This window comes from Mesocricetus auratus, unplaced genomic scaffold, assembly GCF_017639785.1.
Source record: "Mesocricetus auratus isolate SY011 unplaced genomic scaffold, BCM_Maur_2.0 Super-Scaffold_4256, whole genome shotgun sequence".
NCBI classification, from domain to species: Eukaryota; Metazoa; Chordata; class Mammalia; order Rodentia; family Cricetidae; genus Mesocricetus; species Mesocricetus auratus.
Genome location: NW_024429182.1, coordinates 3,597,886 through 3,625,851, shown reverse-complemented (window position 1 = coordinate 3,625,851; position 27,966 = coordinate 3,597,886). Strand labels below are relative to the sequence as shown.

The following is a 27,966-nucleotide window of genomic DNA, read 5'->3' as shown; positions in this document are numbered from 1 at the left end:
AGTCAGTCCTGCAGGATTAACCTCTATCAATTAGAGAGTCAGTCCTATGGCGGGTTGACGTCTGAACACTAGTTGTCACCTGCTGTAACGCTCATGGCCTCTGACAATACTACAGCTTCAGACCCAGGACATAGAGTTTGAGCTAGAACTGACCTGGAAGCCTCCTCTTTGAAGACTAGCTCTCATCGTGTCTCAGGTTTCTCTGTGCGTTGCCAAGGCAATAAGCACTCGGTAGTCAGTAGCCACTAGTCCTACCCAGTCATAAAGCCTATGGACCCCAGGCTGTCTAGTATATCCCTGATAACGTAATAGTGGCACATGTATCTTGTGGGTAACCAACAGATGTCTAATTGACTTTGAGTCCCACTCTATAGGAAGGGATTAATCCCTGGTATTGTAATGCTAGCCAACAACCCACTGTGACATTATGTAACGCACAGCAGAACCTACTACCACCATTTTCCTAAACTTGTAATTTCAAGCTATTCTAAACACCTCTATCCTTATGCCTACAGATAAATATAGCTCTCAACCCCCATCAAAGAAACTTCTTTTTCAGTAGATGGAAGCTATCTTAGCCAGTGTTTCTTGTTCTGAAGAGAGTTGCTACATCTGGTTCCACAGACAGTGGCAAGGGAGAATGGACGTGGTATGGGCTTTTGAAACCTCAAAGCCCACTTCTCCCAGCAAGGACACTCCTAATCCTTTCAAATCGTGGTGGAAGCAAGCAATACAATATATGAGCCTGTTGACCAAGCACTGAAATTTCTAAGTCTATATGGGCCATTTTTATTCAAACTACCACAGAGATCGTTACAGAAACCTACAGCTAATTAAAATGAACAGAACCCCTGTGTAAAGCCCGGTCATGACTGATGCATGTACATCGTAACCCTTAGCCCAGAAAAGGGGGCAGAAAGCTTAGTAGTTAGGGGACCAGGGTGTTAGCTGTGAGACACTGACAATGGCCAGGAAATCTAAAAAGTACCATCTCCTAAAGAAGACCTGTGTGGTGACATCAGTTGACATGCCAGCGTGGATGAGGGATCTTCCAGGGCTCCACCTGGAGATGAAGAATGATAGGCAGTTATTAATGGCTGCTTGGAGGATGCTGTCTTCTCCAAAGAATAGCCGCCGTTAGCTTATCCAACCCCAGTGCCCAGCCTAAAGGCATAAAGCCACATGCAATACTAAGTGAACTCAAAAGGTTGTGTGTGTGCACACGTATACACGCTTGCAGCAATAGTTAATGAAAAAGAGGTCAGGTTTTGGAGGGGGGTGGAGACATGAGAGGATTTGGAGTGGGGTGAGGAATGACTAGAAATGAGAATACAGTATGTGTGGAGGAAAACATCTGTTTTTAAAAAAGTTATGTTAAAAACACCTTTCCCCCTCCCTTGGTTTGCTAACAGCTTGTATCAAGATCCTTTTGAGAGTTGGTTATCTGATGTTTCTCCCAAAGTAATGTGGCTAATTATCATGATTTATTGTAGAACTCAACTTAGATCAACTTTATTCAGATGTTACTATTGGTTTTTGGCTTGCCAATATTTTGATGAGGAACTTTAGAGATCTTTGTTACTATATGAGAGATGATCATTGTTCTTTTGAATTTATTTGTATTATTTGATGCTAATGCTATAACATAAACTTGTGTGGGGAGCATTCTTTTTAGTGCTATAGACCAAATTTATAAAATCAGAATTTTTTTTCCTGCGTATCTTTTTAGCTATAGCCTTTGAGAGAACTAAAGGTGACTTTTTACATATAGAATTTTATATTTTTTTGGTTGTGAGCTTAGCTTTTAACAGCTGAGCCATCCTTCCAGCCCTACATATAGAATTTTAACAGTGGAATTTATAACCAGATCATTTCTGCCTGGCTCCATCTTTGTAAGTTTCTTAAAGAACTGATCTTTGGGACTGACTATTCATTAATTTATTATAACAGTATTATTAACTCGGTAAAATACCCTTCAATAGTAAGATCTACTAGTCCTGTAAATGATGGGTTTCGTGAGCTTTCACACACACGCGTGTGCTGTGTACTTGGCCCTGTTTGCTGTCTGTCCCTCTGTGTCACATTTTTCTCTCCCTTCCACATCACTAATAACTTTACTGTTGCTTTCATGTAATTTTTAGATTTTACATGTGAAAAAGAGACGTGTGATGCCTGTCTTTTTGAATGTGGCTCATTTTGCTTAATGTGACGTTAATTAAGTAAACTTAAGTTGAGCGTCCTCCCCTCCCCCGCAAATGACATTTCATTTTCTGTGTGACCGCACAATGCTGCATTGTGCGTATCCAGATTCCTCCTTGTTCTTTTCTCTTGCAGTGAGTCTGAGTCCAGGCATGGCATAGCTGAGCTGTCAGGTTGCTCTTGAAGTGTTCATGCTGACTTCCACCGTGGGTGTAAAAGTATATTCTCTCTGTTATTTTTTGTAATGTTATAAACTTATAATTGTATAGTGTGTGGCTTGGCTTTTATTCACATAACAATATGTATTTTTATGTCCCACCATGTCTTTTCATGGGTAGTATTCTGTACATTTGCTTGCTGAATTGCATTCCATTGCATGATAAAACAGCTTGTTTATCCATTCACATACTGGAGAACGTCCCAAAGACTTCCAAATTATGTGAGTCATACATGAAACTGTTATACACACCTGCATGCAGGTGCTTCAGTAAACAACGTTTTCAGGTCACTAGTAAATACAAAGATGTATTTATAAATACCAGTAATTACTAAGTAATTCCTTGGTTGTGCACTAGAATTGTTTTTCTTTCTTTTTTCTCTTAATTTTTGGTTTTTCGAGACAGGGTTTCTCTGTATTGTTTTGGAGCCTGTCCCTGGAACTTGCTCTGTAGACTAGGCTGGCCTTGAACTCACAGAGATCCTCCCGCCTCTGCCTCCCGAGTACTGGAATTAAAGGCATGTGCCACCAACGCCCGGCTAGAATTGTTTAGCAGTGTAATAAGCTGCTAAGTTGTCTTCCAAGTGACTGCCACTTTTTACTCCTTGCATCGCAGATTGGAATTTTCATTAGTCTGCATCCTAGTCAGGTTTTAGTAATGCCAGCGTTTTTAGTTTCAGCCATTTTAATAGGTGTGTAGTGAGGGTCTCACATTATCTAGATGTGCATCCCCTAGTCACACAGAGGGAAGTGTATTTTTATTCACATCCACGTGCCTTCCTTGGAAAGGTGTCTGTTCATATATTTGACTCCTCAAATTTATTTTCTGTTCCTTTTTAAGGGTTCTTTGTATAATTTGGAAAACATTATTTTGTCAGGTATTGTGTTGCAAATGTTTTTATGACAGTTGGTGGCCTGGGCTTTTATTCTCAGCAATATTTTTTCTTGTGCAGAAAAATTGATATTAAGTAAGGCCTCATCAATCTGTTTTTATGATTTGTGTTTTGTGGTACTTCTAAAAACTCATCATCCAACTCAGTTCCTAGATTTTTCTCCTGTGTTATCTCCTAGGAGTTTGTCATTATCTTTATGTGTGTCTATTATTTATTTTAGGTTACTTTTTTATCAGTGTAATGTGTGTATGTGGTATGCATATGTGCCTGCATGTGTGTTCATATGTGTGGTTGCATATGCGTGTGTGTGTGTGTGTGTGTGTGTGTGTGTGCGTGCACTCACAGACATGTGTTTATGCTTGCAGTGTGGAGATCTGAGGTTGGCTTCACATATTGATCTCTGTTGTGTACCATATTATATATTGAGACAGGATCCTCTGGAGCCTGCCATTTTGGCTATTTTAGTTAGCTAGTGTATCCCACATTCCCATCTCTGCCTCTGCATTGGAATGATGGGGAGCCCACTCTGCCTGTGGGCTTTTATGTGGGTTCTTGGGGTCTGAGCTTTGTCTTCACACTTGCAGGACAAGCACATTATGGTGTTAGCATTTAATAGAGAATCTTGGGTCTCGATTCTTTTTCTCTCTTTTGTTTATGATGTTTAGTTATTCTAGTAGTGTTTTCTGGGTATGTTTTCTTTTCATTATGTCTTAGGTGAGCGTGATAATGACTACACTACGGAAACCCCAATCTTTTCATTATGTAATAATTTTGCTTCTTTGTCAAATATCAGTTGGATATATTTGTGTTGGTTTGTCTTTGGGCTCTGTATTTCATTCTGCTGATGTGTCTGTTGTTTGCTCCATAACAGGTTGTATGGTTCGCTAGATTATATTAAATGTTGAGTGATCAGGAGTCATCAGTCCTTCGACTTGGTTCTTCAGTATTATTTTCTTAAATATTTATTTTATTTTATTGTATTGGTGTGTGCCTGAGTCTATGCACATATACTAAGTATATTAGAACTGGTCATTGAAACAGAAATAGCAATGTTTCTGGGTCCTGGGTATTTGGTAATCAGTGCTTATCTCATGGAAGTTCATTGGTTTTTTAACTTACAGTTATCTACACTTTTGTAAATAAATTTTAATTAAGCAAAAAGGCTCACTAAGAGGTCCTTATCAGTTTTATCATTTTAATAAATGTAATTTGGACTAAATTTACTATATGCTTAACTCTTTACTAGTTTTTGCATGAAAACAACCCCATGGTGTCTTGGTCCTGTACTTTGTGGTAGACTGATTTCCCTACCTTCACAAGTAAAACATTGTTCAATATATCAAGTATTAGTATTTACAATTCTATATATATATGGCGCTTCCCTCAAAGCATCCTGGGATATTGAGATTCCATAAATATTCTTTTAAAATATTGGACCTTAGAAGTTACTTATAAGTGGTTAAAATATATGTATTTACCCCTCATAATTCCCAGAAAAATTTCAATATACAGTTAATACTTTATTTATGAAGTCAGGGAAGTCTCTATCCTTTGTAATGCGTGTTTGAATTTTATTCTGTAGGACTATTCTGAAAGAAAGTGGGTTTGCCAGATACCTTCACTCAGCAGTGCTAATCAATGGAGCTATGCTTATTTTTGGAGGAAATACCCATAATGACACTTCCTTGAGTAACGGTGCAAAATGTTTTTCTGCCGATTTCCTGGCATATGACATAGGTATGTATCTGTTAGGATTCTGCAAAGCGGGAAATACCAGAACATTTTCTCAAGTAGAGTAATCAACAGCATGTGTGTATGTGTCATTTTATAGATCAGTTTAGTGGACATGAAAACTGACTTGCCTTGACTTGGGTTTTCTCTGATATCAGCACAGTGGTCGTCTAGAGCCACGAGAGCAGATGTGTTGGAATGAGTTCGTATGAGAAACAGAAGAATAGAAGTGTAGGTTTCAGCGACCGTTTGAAGCTTTTGACTGTTGTGTCCCTACTTGAATGTTGTACAAGCCTCTTGTGTCTTAAACTAGGCAGCTTTGATAAGGATAGATATGCGGTACTATCAAACTCTCAAAATTAAGACAGTAGGAATCCAGATACTTTAGATTTCAGTTGGAATGAACACAACGTACTTTACATTGAATACACAGAGTATATTTACTGAGTGTTGGGGAGAAGAGTATGTTTACTGAGTGTTGGGGAGAAGAGTATATTTACTGAGTGTTGGGGAGAAGAGTATATTTACTGAGTGTTGGGGAGAAGAGTATGTTTACTGAGTGTTGGGGAGAGGAGTATATTTACTGAGTGTTGGGGAGAAGAGTATGTTTACTGAGTGTTGGGGAGAAGAGTATATTTACTGAGTGTGGGGGAGAAGTTCATTGGAAGGGACGTTCCAAAGGAGATATGGATTATGATGAGGCAAAGTAGGAATCCAGGATGTACCTGGGAACGGGAAAAAGAAAAGAACTAAGTAAGGTCTTTCCCAGACAATCAGAAACAGCTGCAGGACTCACATCTCCTACCTACAATCTCACTGGTTCGTTGCGCTGTAACCTCGCTGATTTTATATGTGAGCGCGTGCATTCATTGAAATACTTCATTTAACGCCCGGGTGCATCATTGTAGTGGAAACATTGCTCCTCTAATTGTCATGTCATTGCTAAAAGCTAGCTGACGTATTTAGCACTACGTAAGAACACCTTTTATTGACGGTTGAGAATGAAGTACGGTATCAAATTCAGAGCTGTTCACTTGATAAGTGAAAATAAGGGAGACTAATTAGACGTAAGACGGATTTAGTTTTTTTTTTTTTTTTACGAGACAGGGTTTCTCTGTATTGTTTTGGAGGCTATCGGTCCAGCCTGGCCTTGAACTCACAGAGATCCACCTGCCTTTGCCTCCCGAGTGCTGCGGATTTAGTTCTTAACATCATAAAGATTTTTTATGATGGATTTTTTTTCACGCAGCCACATGGGAAAGAACAATGACAGTTAATAAGTGCTTTGATCTCGATGTTCTTGTAAATAAGGATGCTAAGCTGTGGTGAGTGCGAGATTACTCAGTGTTAACTACGGACAATGAAATAATGCTACCTCCTCATGATGAGCACCGGGTGGTCCCAGCTTCTCGAAATCTCCTAAATCATTTTCTGAGATCCAGAAAAATCGGTGGACTATAACAGTATTTCCAGCTGGCAGTGGCCTCTTTACTTGTCGAGACACAGTGAACTGCTTTTTTAGGAGGAAAACAAAACCTTGATTTATTTACTCTTTGTCCATCCATATTCTTCTGTGGAATTTTTTAAAAATAAAAGAACAACATGTCACTGTTTCTGTTAAAAATCCACAAGGTGGGATTTTGAACTTTTATACTCATCTTTTTTTTCAGTGAGCTTCCTTTTCCACAGTGCTCGTGTTTTAATGAACTTTAAGATGGGGCTTTTTCTTTGATAAGTGATATGTTGAGAATCTGCTCTTATTCTTCCATATTAACACAGATTATATTTCAGTTTTATGTATCAAAACACCTTACGGAGGCTACAAAAACCAAGCATTGTTACAGAGAGAAATGGGAAGAGAGAGATTGGGTTATGAAGATTCTGACTAGCTCTAAGCACTAGTGATGTTGAAAGGGTTTATGTGTGAAATCTGTGACTTCCCTAAGGCTCTTTCACAGGACGTTACTGACTCAGCAGCCAGAAAACCAAGCAGGTGGCAATAACAGGACCCAAGTTAAGTGAGTATGGCGGGCATGATTCCAAAGCTTGGAGCCTGCCTGCTTGACCACACCGTACTGATTGGCTGGATTCACTATGTGTTCTTAATGTCCCGTGTATCACCAGATAACTTAGATTTACTGATGCTTATTTCTTAACGCCATGGATTGCTAGAAGCGAATATCTGTTTTATTTTGAGGAAAAGCATAGTTTAAACAGTTTTATGTTTTAACATAGCACATTTTGACACTGCCAACAAAAACATAAAGGCAACCATCAAATTGAGCATTGGGTAATTGTTTTTATCTACTTGATTATTTGTATGTACTTCCCAGTAAAGTCCTCGCATGTTATTTTTATTTATGCATCTCTTTGGCAGCGTCAAATGTTGCAGGGTGTTCATGAAGAAAATATTTTTGTCTTGTCTTTCACACAAAAGAAAATTTATTTCAAGTAGCTATTGTCCCTTGGAAGCAAAGATAGACATTATAATGAACCAAATAGAATATGATTTTAAAACCATGTTTTCTTTCTCGTATAAGGACTATTCTTTGTTACATTTAAATGAAATGCATTTGAGGTGTTGAATGAGTTTTAAGCAAATTTATGCCAATGACAATTTTTCATTGCTCTAAAACTCAACAGTTTCAATCTTGGTGCCATTGTAAATTTTATATAGTGAAATCATTAATCTTTGGAAATACAACTTTGTCTTCATAGTGCTTATTATATTGTGTGTGGTAAAATGCTAGCCAGCATATACTGCTGATTTTCAAACTCCTGCTGTCTGCAGTCTGGGATTTCCTGGGAAGTTTGTTGGGAAAATCGAAACAAAAGAAAACCAGATATATATAATCCAACTAGAGATTAGTCACTAGACATCTATTATTTTCAAAAAGTGGCTGACTGAAGGGCTGGAGATGGCTCAGTGGTTAAGAGAACATACATTGCTGAGTTCCAGCACCTATACCTGGCAGCCCACAGCTGCCCGTGACTCTGGCTCCAGAAGGGTCTAATGGCCTCTTGTGTCCTCTGGGGGCAACTGCACTCAACTGCACATTCCCATTACACACACACACACACACACACACACACACACACACACACACACTCTCTCTCACACACTCACACTCACACTCTCACACACTCACACTCACACTCATACACACACACACAATTAGAGTAAAACTGAATCCTCAGAAAGGAGAGAAGGGGCTCGAGAGATGGATTGGTTAAGAGTGGCAGAGGCCCCGAGTTTGGGTTCTGTTACCCAAACTTGAGCTCACGCGTCAAACTGAGTGACTCACATCTGCTTATAACACTTATTCGAGAGGGATCCATCCATCTTCTGCAGCTTCACACACACACATATAATAATTATATATTCACACACACACACTCACATACACACACACATATATAATAAAAGAATTAGATTAAAACGCGACTGAAATACAGCTACTAATATAGCCAGAGCTAGTGAATGAGCCTTGACCAACCATAGCAGGTAGGGAACATTACTTAATGCTTCATTGCAAACCTAGCTTGAACTCAGATTTCAGAATCTGAAGTTTTTATTTGCTCCTTTGTTGTTGTTAGTGATGATAATGTTGCCTTTGAAAAACTGCAAGGTACCTTTTCTCAAGATTAAAACTATATATTTTTTCCTGGTAAAGATAGATTCCTGTTCAGAATTCAAATAAAAGCCTGAAACAAAATGAAAGACAACTTAATTTTTAAGATACTGGGTGCCGGCCGGTGGTGGCGCATGCCTTTAATCCCAGCATTCAGGAGGCAGATGCAGGCGGATCTCTGTAAGTTTGAGGCCAGCCTGGTTTATAGAGAGATTGCGAGGACAGCCTCCAAAGCTACAAAGAAACCCTATTCCAAAAAACAAAACAAAACAGAAGATACTGGAGAGATAAAGGTGTGAATCCTGACTTAGGCGATTCTGGAACCAGGCAGAGGAGCAGTGTCTTACACAGGGCAGGAAATGGAAATGGTGCTATCCACTTAGTTAGTGATGGTTCCAAGAGCAAATCCTTGGATCATGGTGGTTTTGCTCACAACATCAACTCCTTGGTAGCGATTATATAAAAATGTTCGGCTCCCTATTTTGAGCAGTAATATTTTAATTGGTATTGATAAAATAATGATGCATAAGTTTTGTTGCTTTTATTACACAGCAGAGTCAAATGTCATTTACCTAGCTGATGCCTCATAGCATACATGATTTTGTACAACCCTATGGAATATGTGTATGAATCATGTAGAGTAGATACAGCCCTGTCATCCATAATTTCATGACGAAATCATATGCAAGTTAAATTATTTTTATTTTTTTGAAACATTCCAATAAAGTTCTGAAAATTCCAACTGGCTTGCTGTTTGTGCTCAAATTTATTTTCATTTTCTGGAGGTTTTACTTGTCAGGGTTACCTAATTTTACTGTATTTTCATGGCTTCTCTTTGGTGAAAGTGCCCCCCACCCCTTGTTGAGCCTGCCACTGGAAAGAGCCATTTTTTTACTTAGTAGGTCAAGAAAGTCTTTGTAAAGGTTCACACCTCTTCCTGTGGTGAACCTTTGCCTGAAGTGGTGTCTTTTCCTTTGACACTTGGTAAGGGAGCAGTAGTTGCCTGCTGCTTCCTCCCCCCCTCCCCCCCATCTTCCCCTTTATAAAAGGAAAATAAATCAGAGAACATGCTACCTTTTAGTTTGTGAAAGTGGACAGCCAGGTTTCCTTAACATGGCTTTACACACACTGTAAGTGTAGACTTAACACTGTCTGTGTAGTGTGTGCTACAGTGCTCAGTTATAGGGGAACATGAGCCGGCATTAAACCCAGTCACTCACGTTGCAAAAGGATGTATCCAAAACCCGAATTAAAGTCTTAATTCGGAGATTTTTATTCTGCCACTACACTGCCGTATTTACCCCCCTCTACCCCCGATGTAACGGGAAAAATTTTAAGGATCTTTTAGTTGGGAAGAGGGTATATACATTTATGCACATAACAAAGACATTAAACAGTAGTACCATCAGGACTGGGTTACACTGTCCATGGTGTATTTGACCCACAAATTGACCAGGAAATAGTGGCCTCATGGTATAAAGTCAAGGAGAGAAGCAAATGATATATGAACAGCAAATTCCTGTTTTTCCTAACTTCTCCAAGGTTTTGAGAGATTGGCCTTTGTGTTTTGCCTGTGGGTATTAATGTTGTTGTTTTTTTCCTTGGAGAAAGGCCTTATTTATAGCCCAAGCTGTCCCTTGTAGCACAGGCTGGCCTGCTGTCTGAGGCACAAGCTCAGACCCACAGTGATCATCTTGTCACAGGCCCCGAGTGCTGATGTCACAGTTGTGAGCCACTGTGCCAGGCCAGAGGTTGCTTTAAATGAGAAAATTACAATGTATTCTAGAGAGGAAATGTGCACCTAGAGGGTTGTTTGTAAAGACCCCTGGTGGATGCAGGCGCGGGAAGCAGTCTTGAATACAGAGGCAGACAATTTCACTTAGAGCCCCAGCAAATCGAATCCAGCACTGTTTCAAAATAGACACTATGACCAACTAGGGCTTGTTCTAGAAATGAGATTATGATCAATTATCAAGGCATTTATATTTGTAACATCTTGTATGAAGACCACTGAACGCAATAGGGAGTACTGCTTCATGCTGAAATATCTCGAGTCATTTCAAGTTTGGGAGACAGGTAGTGACGCCCGCTGTGACTAGCAGAGAGAACAAAGTTCTGAGAAGCTGTAGGATTGAGGTAGCCAAGGTGACACTGTGGTATATTTGGAATACTGAGGAAGTTTTGACTCCTTCAGACATAAACAAACCTTCTTTGATCACCGGCAATTTTAAGGTAGGTGGAAAACATTTGGCAGCAGCAGGAAATTTGTTTTTTCCATTACACAAGTATTGAAGAGATAAAAGCTTTCTTTCTATCTTGCCTTTTTCAACCGGTATCCATACAACCTCTGCATTGTTTTTCATAAGCACTCTTAGCTCAGCGCTCAGAGCAATTGTTACTTCCTTATTTTATGTGTATGAGTGTTTTGCTTGCATGCATGTCTGTGTTCCCCTCCTTTGCCTGGTGCCTGCAGAGGCCAGAAGAGGGCATTGGATGGCCTGGAATGGGAGCTATAGTTGTGTGCTGCCATGTGGATCCTAGGGTTTGAGCCAGGACTCTTTAGAAGAGCAGCCGGTGCTCTTAACCTCTGAGTATCTCTCCAGCCCCAAGAATATTAAGTATTGTGAGCATAGTTTGGAGTACTAACAGGATCCTTACAGAATAACAAACAGATGTGTACTTTCATGCAGAAAAGTTAACCAACAAATACATTCTTACCTGCATCGTTTTCTGCATAGTTAGTAAATTAAATATGAGGATTTCATTTCAAATCTTCAAATAATTACACACACACACACATACACACACACACACACACTCACACATCTTCATTGGTAATTCACTCTGATGGTGTAGTATGCTAAGATTTGAGTTTAAGGCCAGTAACTTTAATTTCTTGATTCTCTGTGTGTTTTGTGTGTGGTTTGTAAGCTAAATACCTTGCAGCAGAGGGTTTCACAAATGTATTCTAAAGAGTGTCTTTTGCTCTGGTCTTTGTTGCTGTGGAGTGTATTTCTCTCTGTTTGAAATAAACCCTACAGTCCTGCATAGACGTTTGCGAGGAGATCACAGAGAGGTAATGGCTGGGCTGTTGTAGCAGCGTGTTTTCTTTAAGTTGCAGCTAAAGAGAATAGTAATCCCAATCGAGACTCTACCGTGTGAGAATCAGAGGAGACTACACGTGAGCAGACTTACTAACTTGGTGTTGGTTACTAGGATATTTAATTTGTACGTCAGTGTCAAGCTAGCATAGCTGTACTTTTCTCTTCTTCTTATCTGGACTCACCATGCAGTTACAGCTGGAGGAGGAGGAGAGACGCTGGCCCTAACAGTGCTGGCTGACAGGAGGTCGGAGCTACCCGCTCACGCGGGGAACTTGGTCCCTGAGATCTTGACGATTCTCGTTTTATCTCCTTATTGATGACAGAAAATTCTGGTCATATGACCACTTGCTAATCCGTGGCCTGTGCTATCTGTATGGAGTAGCAGGAATAAAGGTCTGTAACTGCCCACCGCTGATGATGGATGTCACGGCTGTGGTCACGTGGGGCCAGTCTGTACTGTGTTTCTCACGGACCCCAGGTGCTGCTCTTTGCAACAGAGATGTCGCCAGTGGCAGGAAGGCTTGCTGGGTCACATGACCTAGCTGCATGCAGCTGGGCTGTCAGTGCTGACTGGACCTTAGCTGATCAGTTTTCTTGCCCGGTTGGTTAGTCAGAGCTCACGTTTATTGCTGTCTTCTGGTACATGGCCTGAATCTGCTGCTGCCTTCAGAGTTCAGAGTGGACTGGTGTGTCAGTAACGCGATAATTGTTTCTTTCCTTTTAAATTTAACTAAGAGGGCATATTGTTCTTGGCCACTGGACCCTTATATATTTTGGCAATTTGGAAAATCTGAAGTTTTGTGTGTCTTATATCTTTTGGAGCACACCTGTCTTAATAAGCTCTTCATGGCATTTATTAGTCTTGATACTCTGGTCCTATTAGCCTATATCAAAACAATGAGATGTGTTTTCAGTGTATTGTAATACTATCCTCAATGCAGAGTTCCTAAATAGTTTGCAATATAAATTATGTTTGATGAATGATTGGCATCTAACTACCGGAATTCATTAGTTGACTATAACATTTCTGTTAGTTTTCTTATTCAGAGTTTGTACCATGAATAGGTCACCCCCCCTTCCAAGAAAAAAAAAAAACGAAAATGAATAATGTCTCAAGATCCTTTTAACATATTATTTCAAATATTTATAGGTCTAATAATGGAAAGAAAGAAGTTGTCAAATGAATCTTAAGCATGTTGCTTAGCTTCTGTAGATCTGATTCTTCATTTATAAGAAGGCAATTTCTTAGTAAACCCCATTTTATCTTAGTAAGTACACATTATGCACATTACTTCAATTAGCCATGACACACAGATTTGGCAGTCTGTTTTCGTTCACAGGTGTCTGTTATAGAATTAAAGATGCAGTCTAGAAGGTGGGATGATATCTTAGTAGGTAGATGCTTCTCGTGTACGCCCAAGGACCTGGGTTCACACGCCAGACAGAAGAACCTCTGTAGGCAGTGCTGCTAAGGTGAGGCAGGAGGTGTAGACAGGGGAATGCCGGGAGGCTCTGAGCCAGCCTACCTAGTATGTGCAGCGGAACAACAGAGAGCAAACTGTCTGCACACACGTCAGCGTGTCCATGTGGACACACGCATTCACACACATGTACGCGCAGGCCACCCTCCCCCCCCACCAATTGTAATCTGCAGAGCGCCAACTTTCAGGAATGTTGATGTGGACACCATCTCCATGGAGGAGGCAGTGTAAAAACACTTAAATAAAACTGTTAGATTTTTATTCTCTCTCGCTTTAGAGCAACAGACAGCTGTTGTGGCCCCCTTGAGTGATGGGGGGTCTTCTGTACGCATTTTTCTCTTATTGGTTGATGAATAAAACACTGTTGGCTAATAGGGAAGATAGGCGGGACTAAGGGACAAGGAGGATTCTGGGAAGTGTAGTAAGGAAGAAGTCGCCATGAATTCCTGGAGGAAAAGATGCACACATGAGTCTGGTGTTCTCCATAAGATAAGACCATGTACGAATATATATTAGTAGTTATGGGTTACTACTGAAGACAGAGCTAGCCTATAAGAAATCCTGGTCACTGGCTAACAGCATTGTAACTAATAGAGTCTCTGTGTGTTATTTGGGGCTGATACGGCACTGGGACCAGGCTGGTGGGAAGAGTTATTGTAACTCTTGAGAGCTTTACAAACTAAAGAGTACTCATTAGTGCTATTTGTGTACCTTGGAACAGTCTTCAGCAAATACTCGCTGGAATGTATTGTATTGCTGTTAGTGTCTCAGCTTCACTTGGTTTTTATAATTTCTTTGATCATCATTAGTAAGAATATTGAATTAAGGCACATTTGGTATTTGCGCTATAGGCACAGTTATATAGGTAAGAAAATATGTAATTTATTATAATTTTAACTTTTGTAATTAACTTTACATATATTTGCTGTTCTTTGTAGATTTCTTTCTTTTTTTTGGTTTTTATGAGACAGGGTTTTCTTTGTAGATTTCTAAGGTTATTAAAATTGCACTTTGTAAAACTTATTACACTTAAAGTAAATATCCACTCCTGCCTTTAGATACAGCGTGTTTAAGAAGTTGAAAGGTAATAAGTATCATAAGACTGTCCCCAGGTCCTGGACACTGACCAAAGTCTGTGCTTATGTGTGCTGATTTTAATGTTTTGTCAAGATGGTATATTTTCTTTTTTTTTTTTTTTTTTTTTTTTTGGTTTTTACGAGACAGGGTTTCTCTGTATTGTTTTGGAGGCTATCGGTCCAGCCCGGCCTCGAACTCACAGAGATCTGCCTGCCTCTGCCTCCCCAGTGCTGGGATTAAAGGCGTGCGCCACCAACGCCCGGCTATTTTCTTATTTTTAACCTCTTTTGAGAATTGTGTATATGAAAACTGTATTTGTATCATTCATTCCCCTTTCCTTCTCCTTCTAACTCCTTCTGTGTCCCTGTACTTCTTCTTATCAAATGTAGTATATTTTTTCTTTAGCCATTTTTCTTTCCATATTCCTTACATAACTGTAGTTCATTAGTTTTTAAAAGTTTTGAATCTAGGTTTTTGTGCACTTGAAGTACTCCTTCTAACATCAAAGAAAAACTGTTTTCTTGAAACACATCATTAAAGTAATTTAAATATTATATTATGATGGTTCTATTTTGGACATTCTGTCAGTGAGTATTATGTGTCCTATTTACTTTTATATTCATTCCAGAAATTCTTGATGGAATTTACAGGTGTGTTCTGCAGTGACATTCATGGGCTTCACTACAGTGAATTTTGCTGTATTTTACTAAAGCCAAGCCAGTGAAATTATCTCTAAGCATGAATGATAATTTCATTCATTCATTTGTTGACTCTTATCTGAATTATTGGTGAGAACTTTATGCAAGAGTTATCTTTAATTGGAGTCTGTTGTAGTTGAATGGTGATGCTGAGTTGTAGGTAGTGGGAGATTGGTCATCCTTTTGGTTTTCTGATTTTAAGCATGATGTCTCGCATCTCATCAGTGATTGTTTTATATGATTTCTCCTGAACTCCTTAAAATTCTTATTTCTCTTTTCTTTATTTTTAGCTTGTGATGAATGGAAGACATTACCTAAACCAAATCTCCATAGAGATGTGAACAGATTCGGACACTCTGCAGTAGTTATCAATGGGTAAAAGCCTCAGTTTCCTTCTCAGGGGGTCAGGACAGTTGTCCTCACGTTCTTTCCACACTTCATTTTGACTTATTTAGACACAAGGGTTCATTCCCTTCCTTTCTCCTGGGCACGACCTCTACTGTGAGTTTTCTTAAGCTCATTAAGCCTGTGGGTGTGGTTAAGGGACTACAAGACTGAATCTCCCAGTGAGGCCACCCTGTCCTCTTTGTTCTTCCTGATGACTGTGAAAAGACCTAAGGGAGAGAGAGGCCAACGCTGGCCTCATGTTCTGCACACAGAGAACTCCACCATTAGGTTCTCATTGTAGCTACGCCTTAACCACGCGTATGAGTTTCCGCGTCTGTAGATTATTGACCTCCCCAGACTTCAATATCAGTTTATTTTTTGGAACTTGGAGTATGGGCTTAAATTCCGGTCTCCTCTTGGGCTTATAGAAATAGTTGGCTGTTTTTGTTCTTGAGATGAGTTCTCATTCTATAGTCTAGCTGCGCTGGAGCTGTGTAGTTCATGCTAGCATCGAACTAATGACAGTCCTCCTGTCTCAGCTCCTAGAGTGCTGGGATTTTAAGTGTCAGGCACCATACCTAGGAAATTTGTATGACTTTTTTTTTGTTTCACTAAGAAGTATCTGTTGGGCTGGAAGGTGGCTCAGACGTTAAAAGCACTGGCTGATCTTCCAGGGGTTCAGAGTTCAATTCTCAGAAACCACATGGTAGCTCACAAACATCTATAGTGACATCTGGTGACCACTTCTGCCGTGCAGGTATAGATGGAGTCGCAACACTTTATACACAACAAATAAACCTTAAAAATAACAAAAGCAAAAAAAAAAAAAACAAAAGCAAAAGAATTTGTTAATTTGGATCTGTATGATAGTAAATTATCTAGCTCATATAGTAGTTTAAAATGCTTAACTCTGAATAATGTTTTTATAAATTTATTATCACCTTATCCCAATTACGTAGAGTTATCCTACTGTTGCCATACAGTGGATTGTTATCCACAATGAAACTTCATAACCAACATGAATCGAGTCTAAAAATAATAATAAATAAAATTTATGTGAATCTTAGGTTTTATTGTGGGAAATAGGGTTTGATTTTGATTTTCTTTGTTTAATGATAAAGAGTATTCTTGAAGCATTTGGACCACTTTTCTTTTTTATGTCAATAGTAGTTTACAGGTAACAGGTGTGCAAGCGTCCTCATTGTTATTAAGCATGTCAGTATCGTGGGGCTCCATTACAGAATGGGCGCACGGAAGTCTTATCTTTATTCTGCATTTTTCATTTACAAGAAGTCTCACTATCTGACTTCTAAATTCTGGGTCTGTGCCAAGTGGCTGGTAGAGTGATGTGTGGCCTTTCTCCCCACGGCCTGGCCTCGAAACAGAAGGTTCATGAGTTCAAGGCTGGGAAGGGTGCAAGTTCTAGGCTGGCCAAGAATACAGAACATACCCAAACAAAACAAACAACATTTTGGAACAAGATCCCCAAATCAATATAGAAAAAAACAAAACAAAAAGGGTAAATCTAGGTAAGCAACTCCAAAGCACACTTTAATATTTATGTATGACTATAATGCGATTATATACTGTAGTTGCATATTTCTTAAAAGATTGTTTCTTTATTAAGGTGGTAGTACTTAACATTATTTTCTCACATTAATAATAAACATGTCTGGAAATTTAATGTTTCCACAAAATATTATGATTTATACTGTATTTCAGATTTTATCTGAAAAATCATAAAGGAAATCTCGTAGTAGTTAATCTGGGCTTTTAACATCATTCTGTGTATTGGGTGCAAGAACAGGCCTTTAAAATGTTAGAAGGTGTAGTCAGATCTGTGTATTCTTCAGCCTGAGTCGCTAGGCCGCTCAGCCGTGCTCTGGTAACATGCCCTCTCTCCTGTCTTCTAGGTCCATGTACATATTTGGTGGATTTTCTAGTGTGCTCCTTAGTGATGTCCTTGTGTATAAGCCCCCGAACTGCAGAGCTTTCCGAGATGAAGAGCTCTGTAGAAATGCCGGCCCAGGGATAAAATGTGTTTGGAATAAGAATCACTGTGAATCTTGGGAGACTGGGAATGCCAATAATATTCTCAGAGCAAAGTGTCCCCCTAAAACTGGTGAGACATACCTTCCTTTTGGTTTAAAAGCTCCTCTATGTATTTAAAAGTAGAATTGATTTTGCTTATATGAGGTTCCTTATTTTAGAAATTAAAAACACAAGCTTTAATTATGGAGTCTGATACTTGGATTGTAAATCAGTTAATATTTGTTTTCTTTTTAAATTTGTGTGGGAATATTTTATGTGTAACATGAATTATTTTATTACATGTTAAATACATATTTTCTCAGAAATGTTTGCTTCAAGGAAATAAAAAGTGATATATGTTACATTTGGTGTTTTCCTCCTGAATTTCTGCAGAGCCACATTGTACAATTTACTTTTTTCTTTTTGAGATAAAAGTTATTTCATTGTAATGAATTCATAAATAAAAATATCACATAGCAAGATTAACGCTTGCCAGTTCCAAACTTTATACATGTCATGGCCACTGTGATGTTATGGAGGTTATTTTTTTGGCTTTTATTTTTTATTATGATGTATTGAATAAATAGAGTTATGAAGAATGAGCAGTCAGTATTTTTATTTATTATTTGCATATTTCAGCTGATAGGGCTTTAATATATTTTGGTGTTGTAATTAATAAGCATTTTCAGATTCTGTTACTCTATATCACATTGGATCTCTAAATAACCTTTATAGTCACAAAACCCAAATATTTATTATTATATTTTATTCTGGTGTATACTATTGGTAAATTCCTTTTCTCTTTATAAATGAGCAAATTTACAATGTGTCTTGTAAATATAAACTACTAGAGAACTTATTTTGTTACTGATTGTTTCTTTTTAGTGATCCTTAAGTAGATGTTGTAAATGTGTGAATTAAGAATGGTGACATTTTTCTTCTAGTCTCACATGTCTTGTCTTCCACTCATGCTGCAGCTGCTGCTGATGACAGATGTTACCGATACGCAGACTGTGCCAGCTGCACCGCCAACACGAACGGGTGTCAGTGGTGCGATGACAAGAAATGCATCTCAGCGAATAGTAACTGTAGCATGGTCAGTGCAACCACCGGGGCCCGGAACCGCAGCCTTCTTAGAACAGTTACTTTCTGGCTTAACATTGAAAAACTATAAAATTAGTGCTCATGGCTTGAAACTTCCTATAATCATGCTGTTTTAAACAAGATCTCACCTGTTTGAGATGCCGGGGTGAAAGCCTGCTGGCTCAGAGAGGCAGAGAAACCACCAGCTGACCTTCCTCCTCCAACCTCCTCTACTGTCTCAAACAAGACTCCGCCCACTGAGTGCCCCTCCCTTCTACTTCCTGTGTGTCTCTCTGTCTGTCTTCCTGACTCCCTCTTACCCTCCTTTTTTTCTTAATCCCACGTTTACTTCCTGTCAACTGGTTGCTTGCTTTCCCGTCTGACCTCGGGTTGACTTTATTTAATCCTGCAGAAAGCTCTTGGATTAAAGGTGTGTGCTAGGGCAGAACCGCACCAGAACTAGAACCAGGTTTTTCCAAAAAAGAATGCAATCTTGCTGTCCACGTTATCATGTATCCTGCAACAATACCATATTTAAATTTTCTGTAATGACCAAGGTTGTAGGAGTCTATTATAAAATACCAAAACAAGAAAGTTTAGTTATTGGCTCAGTACATTGAACCCCTTTTGCTTTTGTACATATTTTGTTAGTATATAATTTTTCAGTTATGCAAATTGACTTATACTAAAGGTTTGAGTTTTAACGTTTTTCATGACGTGTTTCTATTTGAAGTTTAGTTATGTTTTTAATACGTACTCACATATGGGGATTATATTAGTGGAAATCAAGAAAGATTAAGTAAATGACATAAGCATAAATGCCTGGTGGTAATGGTTGGGGTTCTTCAGAGGAACGACCGTAGGGACACACTCAGTATTGTAGGGAATTGTCTATGTCATTAGAAAAGTCTCCATGTTCTGTTTGCCGCCTGTAAACTGAACACAAGGAAATGTGGTAGAATTTCAGTGGAGGTATAGTGGTCTGTGAACCGTTAGCACCACTCATGTAAATCTTATTCAAGTGCAGGGGTAGCTGATGTCTCCATTCAGCAGTCAGACACCAGTTCTTGCTGTCCTAAGAGTTTGTGTTGTTTGGCTCTCAGTGAACTGGATGGTGTCACCTCACAATGGGGAATGTGTGTCAGTCAGCTCATGAAAAGGCTACTGTCATTTGTACGTCATCACAGACATATCAGACCCTCTGCACACCTGTTTCCTGGTCAGATAGACACACCCCAGACCATCTGCACACCTGTGTCCTGGTCAGAGTGACATACCCCAGACCATCTGCACACCTGTGTCCTGGTCAGAGTGACACACCCCAGACCATCTGCACACCTGTGTCCTGGTCAGATAGACACACCCCAGACCATCTGCACACCTGTGTCCTGGTCAGATAGACACACCCCAGACCCTCTGCACACCCGTGTCCTGGTCAGAGTGACACACCCCAGACCATCTGCACACCTGTGTCCTGGTCAGATAGACACACCCCAGACCCTCTGCACACCCGTGTCCTGGTCAGAGTGACATACCCCAGACCATCTGCACACCTGTGTCCTGGTCAGAGTGACACACCCCAGACCATCTGCACACCTGTGTCCTGGTCAGATAGACACACCCCAGACCATCTGCACACCTGTGTCCTGGTCAGATAGACACACCCCAGACCCTCTGCACACCCGTGTCCTGGTCAGAGTGACACACCCCAGACCATCTGCACACCTGTGTCCTGGTCAGATAGACACATGCAGTCATCTATCACATAATTAAAACGGAGGAAAGAATTCATTAAAAATTGAAAGAAAATTGTATCTTAACCTTTTTGATAAACTTTGAATCAGTTTTTGTTTAGAAATTATTTTAATCTGTTTAGTTTGTCACATCAAAACATCATAAACTGCATGCTTTATAAGGAACAAGAACGATTTGCCAACGTTCTGAAGACTTGGAACTTCAAGTTCTGAGCAAGTTCACAGCTTCCATGCTTGCTGACGACCTGGGTTCTGGCTCTTAGCCTCTGTCTTCCCATGGCTTCTTACTCTAATGTGGCCTCCTGCGTATAAAGACTCCATCACCGAGATCACTGAATTACGTACCCAATGTTCTCTCCTATAGTGTCACATTGGGGACTTTGGGGTCAATATGTGAATTTGGAGGATACAAACATTCAGCCCATATAAGCCTGTCTGACCATTTCCTCCAACAAGGCCACACCTCCTAATAGTGTGGGCCTTTGGGGGCTATTTCCTTTCAAACCACCACAAAGACCTTTAAATTCGTGTGTATTTAGGCAACTGCACTTCATCTGAAAAATTAAATTACATAAATTGCTCTCAAGCATTTGTCTCCTATTGCATCTTTCGCTTTATTTTATTTTTGATGATGTGTTGGCCAGGAACAAGTTGGATGACATAGTATGAGTGTGCAGATGGTACTCCCTCATAACTTAGAATTCTGTTGTAATGTATTTTCTAGGCAGTTTCATCAGAGAGTCTGGTGATTAAGCCAAACCAAATGCTAATGGACACCTAAAGTTCTAGGGGAATTTAGTCAAATTATGTGCAGTGATATCCTATTTCATTATTTATTGCAAGTTGTATATTTGTGCTCTAATGGGTCAGAAATCTGTTTGCTTTTCCTGGATTTACATTTTGAATTTATGACTAAGTAGATCAAAGATTGGGACAGTAATGGCTACTCTTCATTGCCTGATTGCTAATGTGCCTTTGGCTCATTAGATAATACGAGTAGTGATTTAGAGCAGTGTTCAGCTTTATTCTGTCACTGATTTCCTTGGTGCTTTATGTGATTAAAAAAGAATTTCATCTCCGTTGCTGTTCCCATCAGTGAGTGATCTGCTAGTGAGGAGCCATGACATTCTCAAATATGGGCTCTACCTTAACTGTGGTTCTGAGAGTTTACTCTACCTTAACTGTGGTTCTGAGGGTTTACTCTACCTTAACTGTGGTTCTGAGAGTTTACTCTACCTTAACTGTGGTTCTGAGGGTTTACTCTACCTTAACTGTGGTTCTGAGAGTTTACTCTACCTTAACTGTGGTTCTGAGGGTTTACTCTACCTTAACTGTGGTTCTGAGAGTTTGCTCTACCTTAACTGTGGTTCTGAGAGTTTACTCTACCTTAACTGTGGTTCTGAGGGTTTACTCTACCTTAACTGTGGTTCTGAGGGTTTACTCTACCTTAACTGTGGTTCTGAGAGTTTACTCTACCTTAACTGTGGTTCTGAGGGTTTACACTAAGATGCTGGTTTTGTTCTCTTTCTCTGTACATGTTTAGTCCTTCTGTCATTCTCATAGATTCATATGTTCAATGACTCAAGTGAATTTATTTATTTTTTGTTTAGTTAGCAAGTTCCTTAAATTCTACTGTTAATGATCATATAGAACTTATGTGCTATATTAGAATAAAGTACTTTGAGTAATAAAAGTTGATATTAAACTAGCTTACTTGTTCCTGAAGGACATGTGGTGGTTGAGTAACTAAAAAATGAAGTTTTTCTTGAGGAGAACAAGTTAAACATTATATGTGGGTATATTTTATCTGTTATGTAGTAAATGTAGTATTCTCTAGAGAAATTAATAATTTGGTTCAGGAAATGGCTTCGTGGGTAAGGCACTTGCCATATAAGTGTTTGGACTTGAATTGGAGTCCCAAGAATTCGTGCAAAGTGAAGCAGAGACAGGCAATATAGCGTGAGCTTTAATCCCAGTGCCACCAGCCAGACAGCAGGCGAGGCGGGAGACTTCTGGCTCGTTTATGCACACAACAGTGAACAACAGAGTCTCTGCCTTAAACAATGTGGACAGCAAGGACTGGCACCTGGGTTTGGCTTCTGACTGCAACACACACTTCTGCTTGTACATCAGAACACACACACACACATACACAGGCACACACACAAAGAGAAATTAATACTTTTGACTTGAAGGTGACTGTACTGCATTTCAAATATTTCTTTCCCTTTTGTGCTTCCTGGTTTTGCGTCAACTCAAGCTGGCGTCATTTTGTGAGAGGGAAAATGCCCCTGCCAGAACGACTTGTGGGAAAGCCTGTGGTGTGTTTTCCTGACTGATGATTAATGTGGGGAGGTCCCGCCCACTGTGGGTGTTCCCGCTCCTGGATTGGTTGTTCTGGGCACTAGAGTAATACAGGCTGAGCAAGCCATGAGGAACAAGCCAGTAAGCAGTCTTCCTTGATGGCCTCTGCTGTTCCTGCCCTGACTTCCTTTGATGATGCACTATGATGGGGAGGTGTAGGAGGAAATAAACCCTTTCCTTCCCAAGATGCTCTTGAAGGCCTTGGTGTTTGATCCGTGGAGTAAAAACCATAAATCAAACGCTTGCATGCCTGTGTGTATGCATGTGTGTGTGTGTGTGTGTGTGTGTGCGCGTGCGTGCCTGTGCCTGTGCATGTGTGTGCATGTGTGCATATACTGTGTGTGAAGGGTCAGAGGACAATGCACAGAATCTGATCTTTCCTTCTCTATGTTCTGAGCGTTGAGCTAAGGTTGTCAGACTTTGCAGCAAGCACCAGTGAATACTGAGCGGTCTCCCCTGCTGGTAGTGCGTTTTATAAAGGAAGTATAATATTTTATCAATAAAAATTGGGTGCATGCTCCTTAAGCTACCTGAAATATATTTTTATAATAGTTAATATGAGAGAGTTGTATCTTTTTTTTTTTTTTTAACTTTTAGCATTAGTGGCTGAATAGTAGAATTTACCGGTCCTGTAGAGGAAGGTTGGATATAAGCAGTTCTCTACATAGACACTAGCAAGATTGGGTGTGTTGGTCAAAATGTTTATAGAGGTCCCTTACAGTATTTTTCTGGTGCATGCATTCACTCACTGAATGTCTCAAGCCCCCAGTTGTTAAGTCCGTATTCCTGAGATAGCTTTTAATCAAACAGTGTGATATTCTGTTATGAAGTACCTGAACATTGGGGTATACAAGGTATGATGCAGAGGTTTTATATGACCTTCTAGTTTTCATTGTTGGTCCCCAGCCTTTAACTTTCCATTGCCCGGAGTAGTAGACATATGCTTTTATGATGTAGTAAGATTGAAAAAATGTAATATTACAGTTTTCTTTGTAGCCTCTATGAAGAAATTATAACACTTACAGAGACATGAAGTAGTTACACCCATTATTGGTTTAAATCATTATGATAATAATTTCTTTTATCATATTGTGTAGACTTGAAACTATTTTATTAGTTATTTCAACTTCATTTTCATGATAGTTTCATTAGGACTAGAAAATTTTCATGTTATTAAGAAGTGAATTCATGCATTCACTTGATTAGAGATTTGTTTTCAGATTAATAAGAAAGTTTTCTGTTTCAAATTTGAAATTACATAATTTTCTCAGTAGCCTCCAGTTTTAGGAACTCATTACAATTCTAGAAACAAGTTTGCCATCGTAAATGAAGAAAAAAAATGCAGGAAGCAAAAGTCAGTAGAGCTCATTTAAGCAAAGAACAACCCATGAATTGTACAGTACGCTCAGCCATTAGAGATTCAGGGAACTCCTTCCAATTTCCCCTAAGACCAGACAAAAGACATGTAACCAAAAGAAATAAATATTAAGAAGCATAACAAAAGTGTAAATGATGTATACAAGAACAGTTTAGTTTGTTATGGTGGCATTTGCCTTGTGGACATGGACTTATCCTTGGCATGCTGTGGTTGGTAACGCTTGCCTGCTGTGGTTGCGTCAGACTTAATATCTGTTAAAGCATATTCTTATCATCATATATTGGTTACACACCAAGTCATATCGCAGTTTACTATGTAGAATCGTAGACTTAAGCCCAATTTAATTCAACACTCATGTCATAACTAAGGGAAATTATGATTCAATAGAATTGGGTTTGGAGATAGAAGCATTTTAAAGTTCAGCAGGGGCTTAACATTTTGTGATGTTTAAGAATCCAAGTTTGTCCAACTGTAAAAAAAAATAACATGTTTTTTCTTTCAATTTTCTAGTCTGTCAGAAACTACACCAAATGCCATGTAAGAAACGAGCAGATCTGTAACAAACTTACGAGCTGTAAAAGCTGCTCGCTAAACTTGAACTGCCAGTGGGATCAACGGCAGCAGGAATGCCAGGCTTTGCCAGGTAAATATTTCATGATTTGATAAAGTGAGGTTTTTACTCTGTAGAAAATAATGTTATATCATCATCTATGGTATAATGAGAAGTCACTAGGAGTCAGTAACCTGTCCATGTAGCAAAATAATAGCAGTGGGTTCTCCCCTAGGGCCTGTGACTTGTGTGGGTACAGGTTCTTGGACAAGTAATGGTCTTTTGGAGTGGGACATAGATCCAGTCAGGAAGTGATTGGTCCTTCCTGTGACAGTCATGCTCACTGTTGTACCAGTGGGTCTTTTGCTGGGACAGACGATACCGTAACTCAGAGCTCACAGTTGGGTATAGCTTCTTCCTCTGAAGTGTTCACAGCACATTCTAGAGCTAGCTAGGGCAAGGGAAAGCTAGCCAGTTTGATGAGTCCCCATGATTTCTATGACTCAGGCATGTGGCCTCGTCAGCAGCAGGGTCTCACTGTCGTGTTCTGGGGTGAAGAGCGATGGCATTACCTATACTGTTTGGGTGTCTGCGGGACCTCACTGGTCAACAATTCCAAAAGAAGTAACCATTTCTGACTCTGGGCTTTTCATTTGTTAGTTTTTGGTATGTGGTAGGGACATTGTTACCCAACTTAAGGTAACTTCATCTCTCTCTCTCTCTCTCTCTCTCTCTCTCTCTCTCTCTCTCTCTCTCTCTCTCTCTCTCTCTCTCTCTCTCTCTCTCTCTTTCTCTCTGTGTATCTGTAAGCTTCTATGGTAGTAGATTTCCATGACGTTAAAAAAATTTAGTGTTATTTATCTCTCTCCAAACTACCTCCTCCACACTACCTTTCACCCCCCCACCCCAGTTAAACCCTCCTTGTTCCATTTTTTCTCTTTAAATCTTGTATAACACTGAGCACCGTCTCTCCTCCATTGAAAGCCCCTCTTCATGGCTCCTTAGTAACTCCTGACCTCTGTGGGAATTCCAGAATAAGCACACACACACACACACACACACACACACGCACACACACACACACCCCTAAGGATTCAAAGCTAACATCCACAAACGGGAGAAACATGCATCATTTGTCTTTCTGGGACCGGCTAACCTCATTCAGAATGATCGTTTCCGGCTCCGTTTGTTGACTTTCCTCTTTCTCGAAGACTGAATAATGTGCTATAGTGTCAGCATACCACCTTTTCCTCTGATGGCTAGGGATGTTGAACATTTTTTTTAAAAGAAGTTTCTCAATTGTTTGCTTTTCTTCTTTTCAGAACTTTATTTAGATTAGTGCCCTGGTTTGTAATGGTTCATTTGTTTTCTTGATCTTTAATTTGACTTGTTTATGTATTCTAGATACTAATCCTCTGTCAGATGTGTAGCTAGAAAACTTATTTCTCCTTGGTAGTCTGTCTCATGACTTGTGATGGGGTCCTTTGCTGTAAGAACATTCTTAGTGTCATGAGGTCCATTTACTAACTGCTGATTTTAATGTCTACACTGCTGTTTCCCTGGTTTTCAGTCTGTCAGTTGCATATAGGAAGCCTGCTGATAACTATATATTGATTTTTATACCTCGCTACTTTGCTGGACCTGTTTCTTGTCTGTTAAGGGTTTTGAAGAGTGTTTTTAGGCGTGTGTTTCCTTCGCCGATATGTTGCCCTTGCTAATACATCAACACTGTATTCCACAGAAGTGGAGGGCCCAGACACTCACCTTGACCCTGATTTCAGTGGAATTGCTTTGTGTTTCCCTGTTTAGTCTGTTGTTGGCTGAAGATTTGTTGCATGTAGCCTTTAGTATATTGAGAAATGCTCCTTTAGCAGTATTGGATTTTTCAAAGGCTTTTTCTGCATTTGCTGAGATGATTGTGTGATTTCTGTTTTGCAATCCATATATTAGTTACTTTTCCACTGATGGCGTAAAGTAACACGGCCATGGAAAACTTATGTTAGAAGGAGTTTATCTGATTATGTTTCCAGAGAGATGAGAGTGAATCATGGCAGGGATTATGTATGCCCGACAGCAGGAGCAGGAAGTTGAGAGCTAAAAAAAGAAAAAGAAAAAGCCAGCAAAAGCTGGCAAAATAAAGCAAAAACAAGAGGGTGGTGGGAGGCTTGTGTTCTTACAGCTCAATCTCCGTGATGCACTTCCTCCCCAGAGAGCTCCATCACCTGAGAACCAAGTGTTCAGATGTCTGCGTCTTCCGGGAACTTCCTCATTCACACAGTCACACTCTGTCCCCTGGCTCCCGAAGCCCTACGGCAGTATCCTAATATTAGCAAAATGCACTTAGTTCAGCTTTAAACGTCTCTGTGGTTTTTCATAGTCTCAGCACTGTTTAAAAGTCCAGAGTGTCTTCTGAGGTTCAGGACAGCCTCTTAACTTTAACCTCTGCAAAATCAGAGAGACGATCACATTCTCCCGTCCACAGAGCGTGTGTGCTGGGAGGCCGAGGGCGCAGCAAGGAGACCCAGGGCCAAAGCGAGTGCTCAAATGCCGGGGACTCTGGAACGCATTTTCCGCCTAAATCACCACAGTGTGAAACCACCCACCCGTAATTTAACAGGAAATCTGCAGCAGGGTTAGAAGTGATTTGGTGTTTTGAGTCCCGTAAGACCAGGAAGACAGCGGCATGTGTGGCCTCAACCCAACAAGAAAGCCATTCTGACTTCACTAAGTGATAACAGCTTTGTGAGGGACTTCTGTGACCCAAGCAGATTGCTCCCGGGACCCAGAACATCGGCTGTCAGTGAGCTGGGATCCACAAGGCCGTTTAGTGTGTATGTGAGGTCAGAGCACGTGGTGTGAGCATACACTTCATTTCGAGTTTTCATTCTGCTGTGTCTACTGTGGGCTCTTGATAGGCCATGAAGCCCAGCATCTTGAACCCTGGTGTCACCACTCCATATTGGGTCACACTGGATCTAAGGCTGTTTAGAAAAGTTGGCACTTAATAAAAGGCTTTTTGAGTACTCGGTAACAAAAATTAGTTGGAAAGGAAATGCTTAATGAATCTGAAATATTTTGGCAGCATCTTTACTGAATTCTGTGACCTCACTGCAGCCTGAGTTCTGACATAACCGTGGCCACTTTGCCTGTACATGTTAGCGTGTGTGTGATACCAGGGATTTTTTTATGAGACACTTGGACTATATGGTTTTTAGTGTACATACAAAGTTTTGTGATCTTATAGAAAGATAATGATTTCACTGCAGTCTTTTAAATATTTGGCCATTGTCATTTCTCAGCATGTGAATTTTAAACTAGTATTTCTTTGCATTGCATTGTGTGTGATGGCATCATTTAAAAATTGCTATTTGAGTTGCTGACTTTTCA

The 27,966-nt window shown here is 39.9% G+C and overlaps 1 protein-coding gene across 6 annotated transcripts in view; it reads left to right on the top strand.

Annotated features, from left to right (window-relative positions):
* Positions 1-27,966, top strand: part of Atrnl1 (attractin like 1) — a 538,539-nt gene that overhangs the window by 53,916 nt on the left and 456,657 nt on the right. For 5 of the 6 annotated variants that reach the window (XM_040742230.1, XM_040742247.1, XM_040742234.1 and 2 more), the window contains exons 10-14: positions 4,892-5,046; positions 15,323-15,407; positions 17,333-17,541; positions 18,428-18,546; positions 24,540-24,672. In XM_040742230.1, the coding sequence (XP_040598164.1) occupies positions 4,892-5,046; positions 15,323-15,407; positions 17,333-17,541; positions 18,428-18,546; positions 24,540-24,672 (701 nt within the window). Of the gene's footprint in view, positions 1-4,891; positions 5,047-6,998; positions 9,419-15,322; positions 15,408-17,332; positions 17,542-18,427; positions 18,547-24,539; positions 24,673-27,966 lie in introns of those variants that run through there. The other variant, XM_040742256.1, reaches the window with a different exon arrangement.